The sequence below is a fragment of the Myotis brandtii genome, unplaced genomic scaffold, assembly GCF_000412655.1.
Source record: "Myotis brandtii unplaced genomic scaffold, ASM41265v1 scaffold143, whole genome shotgun sequence".
NCBI classification, from domain to species: Eukaryota; Metazoa; Chordata; class Mammalia; order Chiroptera; family Vespertilionidae; genus Myotis; species Myotis brandtii.
This window is the reverse complement of record NW_005355115.1, coordinates 3,299,992-3,306,920: the sequence shown is the minus strand read 5'-3', so window position 1 is coordinate 3,306,920 and position 6,929 is coordinate 3,299,992. Positions and strand designations below refer to the sequence as shown.

Below are 6,929 nucleotides of genomic sequence, written 5' to 3'. Positions count from 1 at the left end.
CCCCCCAGCCCCAGGCCCTGCAGACCCTTCTTTGCCTTTCAACTCCCAAGACCCTCCTCACGCGCCTCCCACTCCTCTCTCTCCGCGGCCTGGGCCGCATGAGAGTGGAGGTTGGACTAAAGAATTCTCTGGCTCTAGGGAGGCCTAACACTTGGGCTGGGTGATCAGCACCTCTAGGAACACAAGAGAAATACTTGAAATACTTGAGAGTAAGTCCAGTCTGTGCCACACAACCACCCTCGACCCCTCCATCCCCCGCCATTTTCCAACATGAGCTGGATCGTGGGTTGTTGCCCGAGGGTCCGTGATATGTAGCTTTTTCATAAAGTCTGGAGTTTGTGTGTAGCCTGGAGGGGAGAAGCTTCATCGTGGAGCCCAGGAGCACCTGGCTGTGTGCTCTCTGAGGCTCTTCCCAGCTCTGGAAGGCTGTCTCAGCCGGGAGGGGCATGTACACCTCCAGGAGCCCCAGGTGCCAGACGGTCTGTGTGCAGGATCAGGGATCCTAGCATCATTCATCTGGCCCCTCAGCAAACTTCCTCAGGTGCTCAGGCACAAGTCAGTGTGGTGGGCCTCGGGACTATACGTGTGAAAAAAGGATCGTCGAACTCTTGGGGGTTCGCAGTATGGAGGTCAGCTTTAGGAGCCAGTCCAGGGCCTGATCACAGCATGGCCTGGGGTCAGTCTATGGTCAGAATTAGGAGTTGATAAGGGGCACTGATGGTCTGAATCAGGGCTATCTGTGTCAGGATCGGAATTTGGTGAGGTCTGGACTCACTGTCAGTTGGCCGGGATCAGAAGTCAGGCGCTGTTCCGGGTCAGGACAGCATTGAGAGTGAGTCTGGTCAGGGTCAGGTTCCTCCCTCTGTGTTATGGGAAAATGACTGTGTTGTGATCAGCATGGGTAGATAAACACTCATTCATTCAATAGGCATCTATTAGTCACCTCCTATACCCCAGGCATAAGTAAATGAGAAACAGGCCCGCCCTCACAGCAGTCAACATTAAATCAAACTTGGTCAGTATGAGAGAACAATTTGGGTCCTATCTGGCGTTCAAGCCGTGATCAGCATTAGGGGGCAGTCTGGGTCAGGATTAAGGGCAGCGTATGCTCAGAATTAGGTGACATCTTAATATTACCGTCCAATTGGAATCAGCTGTCAGCTTGTACTGATGAGTCCTTTAATAACAAGTATCTCTTGAGCTGCCCTGTGGCTTCATTGAAGTAGGAACTAGGGAAATAACAATAAACAGAAAAGAAAAAGTCCCCACCTTCACCTGCTTACATTCTAGGGGGCTGAGGAGGACAGTAAGCAAATGAACTGGTAATAGACACTGTGTCAAGTAGGGGTAGGTGCTAAGAAGGAAACAGCCTGGCTGGCGTGGCTCAGTGGTTGAGCGTCAACCTATGAATCAGGAGGTCACGGTTCATTTCCCAGTCAGGGCACATGCCCGGGTTGTGGGCTCCATCCCCACTGCGGGAGGCAGCGGATTGATGATTCCCTCTCATCATTGATGTCTCTCTCTCTCTCTCCCTCTCCCTTCCTTTCTGAAATCAATAAAAATATATTTTAAAAAGAGGAAGAAAACCAAAGCTGGAAGAGGGGCAGAGTAAAGGAGTCAGGAAGGGCGTTCGGATGGGATGAGTGGGGGGACTCTGACAGGGGAACATTTGAGCAGAGACCTGCATGCAGTGAGGGAGTGAACCCCACAGCCAAGCATCCATTCATTCCACACACATTTGTTGTGCACCTACTGTGTGCATCATACCGGGAAGACAAAGATCCAGACATGGTGGCTGTCTGTGGGGAGCTCATGATCCAAGTCGTCTGTGTTAAGGGTCGGGCTGTGGTTCTGTTTAGGAAATAGCCTTTGATTAAAATGGGTGGTTAGCCTATAAAGCAGGGGTGGTCCTAACTGGAGTTTGGGGGATACATGGGGTGAATATTATGGCGTAGCCATTTCATTGATCCAGGCTTCAGCACATGTTCATCGGGCACCTACTGTGTGCGAGCTATTGGCTCAGGCATGGGTATGTGGTAATACACAGGCTGCCTGTCCTCGTGGAGCCCCTGGGCCAGTGGACAGTATTAGGCAGGGCTTGTCGTCCAGGCCTGGGGTCTGTCTGGATTGGAGGACTGGCCCAGCAGAGTTAGGGAATATCCTGTGTGCAAAATCAGGGAGCCTGTGTGGCGGGGATTAAGGGATTAGAGATTAGTCTGGTGAGAACGAGGGCTCGCCCTGCCACAGGGGCAAGGCCCTTCCAAAGAGGAACCCTAAGATGGTTTGAAAACAACATTGTCAGGGGAAAGGTCCGGGAAGTGCTTTTCAAGAACCCCACCCCAGATTTCAGTTTCCAGACTCTCGTGTGTGTGTGTGGTCCATCTGGTTGCTTCAGAACCGTGTCTCATGCATCTGTAATACTTACTGGTCCTTCATAACAATGTTTCATGGGGCTCAGTCCAGATTAGGGATTAAGACCAGTCAGCAGGTACCCCTTGGGCCCTGCCAGGTACCAGGTACTGAGAGCCAAGAACAGTCTGTGGTCAGTCTCAAGTCAAGGTTGGGGTCAATCTAGGGTCAGGGTTAGAGGGTCATTCTTGGGTCTAGGTTACGGACCAGTTAGGGTCAGAGCAAAGGATCCATCTATGTCCAGGGTTAGAGGTCAATCTTAGGTCAGGGTTCAGGATCAATCTCTGGTTGGGCTTGGGGCAGAGATCATTCTGTCGCCTGGGCTGGGGGTTGGTTGGGGTCAGTCCATGGTCAAGGCTAAATGTTGAACTGTACCCAGACGTTCTGGGGACAGGGTAAAGGGAACCACCCATGAGGAGAAACAGTCTCTCGACGTAAAGTTCACAGCCTTGGACAAGAGTCAGACCACAGTCGTGGCGGCTCACACGCGCTCGCACAGTCCCCACACCTCTGTGCACACTCCCCCGACTCAGATCCGCATGAGGAGGCATTTCAAAGTTTTATTCTCGGAGAACTCTCATTTGTGTAGACTAGGAAAGAGGTTGCTTGAATTGGGGATGTGTGTCTTGAAGGTGATGGGGTCCTGCATGCAAGTTGGGGGCGTGTGGGCAGGGTCCCGGCTGAAGATGATGGCGGACTATATTTCAGGGAGGCCTACCCCAACTGCACGGTCCTGGAAGCCCGCCCGTGTTACAACGTGGCTCGCCTCATGTTCCTCGATGCAGAGAGGTAATGGGCCCGGGACTGGAGTGGGGAGGGACACCCGAGGGCCTGCTGCCCGTGGGGGAGGGTGTCTTGGATCCACAGAGGAGCCTGGCTCCCCTGCCAGGTGTTTCCCGGGGCATTTGATGTTAATTCAGCCCCTGGAGTGCTTATCAGTTCAGCTCTGGAGAGAGCCAGGCCTAGAGGTCAGAGCTGGTTGCAAAAGGAAGGGGCTCCTCATCCCCACCCCCTCTGAGGACAGACCCTTCTTTCACTACAGTGTCAGGAATTGGGGCCAGACTATAGGGAGAATTTCTGGCCTTCAAGGGATGGGTAGGCAGACCCTGGGATGGGGACATGTTTGAACCATGCATCCTAAACAAACCCAAGAGCAAGATAGCCCCGTCCTTGGGGAGTGGACTAGATGATTCCTGATCTGGGCCCCCTACCCGTCCTCCCAGCCCCAGCCCTGCCCCAGCCAGGCAGGCTGTGACTGGGCACCTGGGTTCCACAGGAAGAAGGCTGAGCGGGGAAAGCTGTACTTCACAAACCTCCAGAGCAAAGATAACGTCCCCACCATGATCAACCCCAAGCCCTGTGGCCACCTCTGCTGCTGTGTGGTGCGAGGCTGTGAGCAGGTATGAGGTGGGCTGGCCAAGGGGCGTGCCTGGCCTGGGCTCACACTGGGGCCCCAAAGCTGCAGGTGGCATGGGGAGGAGTCGGAAGGTCCTGGGGGGACAGGTCACAGCAGAGATGGATGCTCCCTGCGATGCACGTCCCACAACCCTAGGAACGCACACATCAGCGGGCCCTGCACTTAACGCCCAAAGGTAAACAGACTCCCAGAGGAGGCCAGGCCGGGCTGGAGCCAGGCCAGGGCAGGGCGCAGCCCCTCTCTCAGCGGCCCTCCGCCTGTTCCTCCAGTCCTTGCAGCCCCATCCCCACGGTTGGGTTGCCCCCTGTCCCTACAGTGACCAAATGTTCAAGCCCTGAATCAGAAGAGGTGAGCCGAGAGGACAGTGTTGTGCTGTATTTACTGGCTCAGTGGCTTCTAGGCAAGTTTCTTGACTGCTCTGTGCCTTGGTTTCCTCATCTGTAAGATGGGGCTAAGTGTACCTACCTCATAGGATTGTGAGAGACGGACAGAGCTCAAAGCAGCGCCTGGCCTGTAGGAAGCTGTAGGTCAGTGCCGGCTGGTGCTGTGGGCTCTCTGCCCAGATCTGCCTCACCCTCCCTGGCAGGTGGAGGCCATCGAGTACTACACGAAGCTGGAGCAGAAGCTGAAGGAGGACTACCAGCGGGAGAGGGAGAAGGTGAACGAGAAGCCTCTTGGCATGGCCTTCGTCACCTTCCACAATGAGACCATCACCGCCATGTGAGCCTCCTCCCAGCCTGCCCTCCCCCAGCCCGAGGCCCCCGGTGATCAGCAGGGACTCCCAGGTCCCTGGGCTCATCAGCTGTCGGCAGTGGGGTCCCCACCGGCTGGTGCCCCGGTAACTGGTGTCCATCCCCACAGTATCCTGAAGGATTTCAACGTGTGTAAATGCCAGGGCTGCACCTGCCGCGGGGAGCCACGCTCCTCGTCCTGCAGCGAGTCCTTGCACATCTCCAACTGGACCGTGACCTACGCCCCTGACCCCCAGAACATCTATTGGTGAGCAGAGGGCAAGCTTCATGGGACCTGGGTGGGCTCCAGTGGGCAGAGGGGAGGGGAGGGAGAGCTAGGTGTCCCTGGGGACCACCAGGCATCTGGTCCCTGGAGTGACTGCTTCCCCTTCCTTCCCAGGGAGCACCTCTCCATCCGCGGCTTCATCTGGTGGCTGCGCTGCCTGGTCATCAATGTCATCCTCTTCATCCTCCTCTTCTTCCTCACCACCCCGGCCATCATCATCACCACCATGGACAAGTTCAACGTCACCAAGCCCGTGGAGTACCTCAATGTGAGGCCACGTACCCCACCCCTCCACTGTGTGTCTCAAGACACAGAAATGAGGCTCTGAATCCCTCCTGGGAAGGGGCGGGAACCAGAATGCCTCCTGCCCAGCCCCACCCACCAACAAGTTCCCCCGTGACCGTGGGCTGCAAATCCCACTGTGTGCTCCCCTGGGTTCCTCGCCACCTTCCCCCAGGGGAGCCCACCTTGCATGTGCACACACAGAGAGACACCCGGGGAGAAAGGGAGCCCAGGCCCCGTCCTAACTGACCATGTGACCTTGGATAAGTCCTGCCCCTCATCCCTTGTTCTCCCCAACAGTAGAATAGAAGGTTCAGACTAGGTCGTTGGCTTCCCGACTTGGAGCTTTTATCAGAAGGAATCTTACATGAAACCCAATATGGAAAATCAAGGCTCCTCAGATGACAATAGAGTGGGGGACACTCCACCTGGTCTCCCCTCCCCCCTCCTGCCACATCATTCAGAGGAGGATAGTTTGGAAATCTCTGAGCGATAATAGCACAGTAGATAAGAGCCAGGCTGCCTGGGTTCAAATCCCCACCCCTCTACTTACTAGCTGGATTAGCTATTGAACCGTGTGGGGGCTTTGCCTCAGTTTGCTCATCTGTAAAACGGAGTAATAGTGTTACGAGGAATACATGTAAAGTACAGGATCAGTGCTTGGCACGTAGTACGAACTCAGCAAATACTAATATATTTCACCCTGGGGTTGTGCATATGGCCCTGGCCCCAACCCTCAACCCTTGGCCTCCAGGTGTTCTGGACTTCTGATGTGGGGCCCAGGGCTCAGTGGGGGCGGGGGCAGGTAAGCAAAGCAAGCCGGACCCACTAGACTTCCCTCACCTGACTCCCCGCCCCCCATGTACCACTGCAGAACCCCATCATCACCCAGTTCTTCCCCACCCTGCTGCTGTGGTGCTTCTCAGCCCTGCTCCCCACCATCGTCTACTACTCTGCCTTCTTCGAAGCCCACTGGACACGGTGAGACCCCTCCATATACTGACCCCTAGAGGCACACCCGTGCCACTGGACAGCCCTTTGCCATTTAGGCTCCCTGCCCCCGGGGTCCCAGAGCTGGCAGGGAAGGGATGGTGCCAGCATCCTCACCGTGGGAAGCCCCCTCTTCCCAGGGGTCCCTCCTGGGACACTGTGTTGGCTGGGGGAGCAGCATGGGGACTGGCCCGCCTGACCTCGGCCCCTCTGCCCCCGGCCTCAGCTCCGGGGAGAACAGGACCACCATGCACAAGTGCTACACCTTCCTCATCTTCATGGTGCTGCTCCTGCCCTCGCTGGGACTGAGCAGGTGGGTCCGCAGGAAGGGACGGGAGCTGTGGGGGGCGGGGGGGGGGTCGCAGGATGGGGAGAGGGAGCAGTTCAGGCTCCCACCTCCCCTCCCAAGCGAGGGACCCCGTGTCTAGGGGCATCCTCAGAGGCTCCTGGCTGGGACTCCCCATCCCTACTCCAGCCCCCCACCACACCTCTCCTCCTCTCCAGCCTGGACCTCTTCTTCCGCTGGCTCTTTGACAAGAAATTCTTGGCTGAGGCAGCTATTCGGTTTGAGTGAGTGACCGGGGCCCCCAGGGAAGAAGAATGGGAATGACTGGGAGACCCCTCCTTCCCCTGGGAGGGTACAGGAACGCTCCCTACCCCTGCGGTTGGGAGGAAGTGGGGCTGACATCACAGGCTGCCGGGATCATCCCAGAGGACCCTCACGTGTCTCAGGCGATGCCTGGGAGTTGTCCCTGGGGTTGTGTTGGGGCTCACTCCAAGGTCACCCTCAAGGTGTATTTAAGGCCACACGGTA

General features: G+C 56.5%; 1 protein-coding gene across 2 annotated transcripts in view; it reads left to right on the top strand.

Moving 5' to 3' along the window:
* TMEM63B (transmembrane protein 63B) overlaps positions 1-6,929 on the top strand; it is a 23,980-nt gene that overhangs the window by 12,356 nt on the left and 4,695 nt on the right. For both annotated transcript variants that reach the window (XM_005860963.2, XM_005860962.2), the window contains 8 exons: positions 3,118-3,198; positions 3,686-3,809; positions 4,413-4,546; positions 4,688-4,825; positions 4,958-5,111; positions 6,000-6,106; positions 6,342-6,428; positions 6,620-6,685. In XM_005860963.2, the coding sequence (XP_005861025.1) occupies positions 3,118-3,198; positions 3,686-3,809; positions 4,413-4,546; positions 4,688-4,825; positions 4,958-5,111; positions 6,000-6,106; positions 6,342-6,428; positions 6,620-6,685 (891 nt within the window). The remainder of the gene's footprint in view (positions 1-3,117; positions 3,199-3,685; positions 3,810-4,412; positions 4,547-4,687; positions 4,826-4,957; positions 5,112-5,999; positions 6,107-6,341; positions 6,429-6,619; positions 6,686-6,929) is intronic.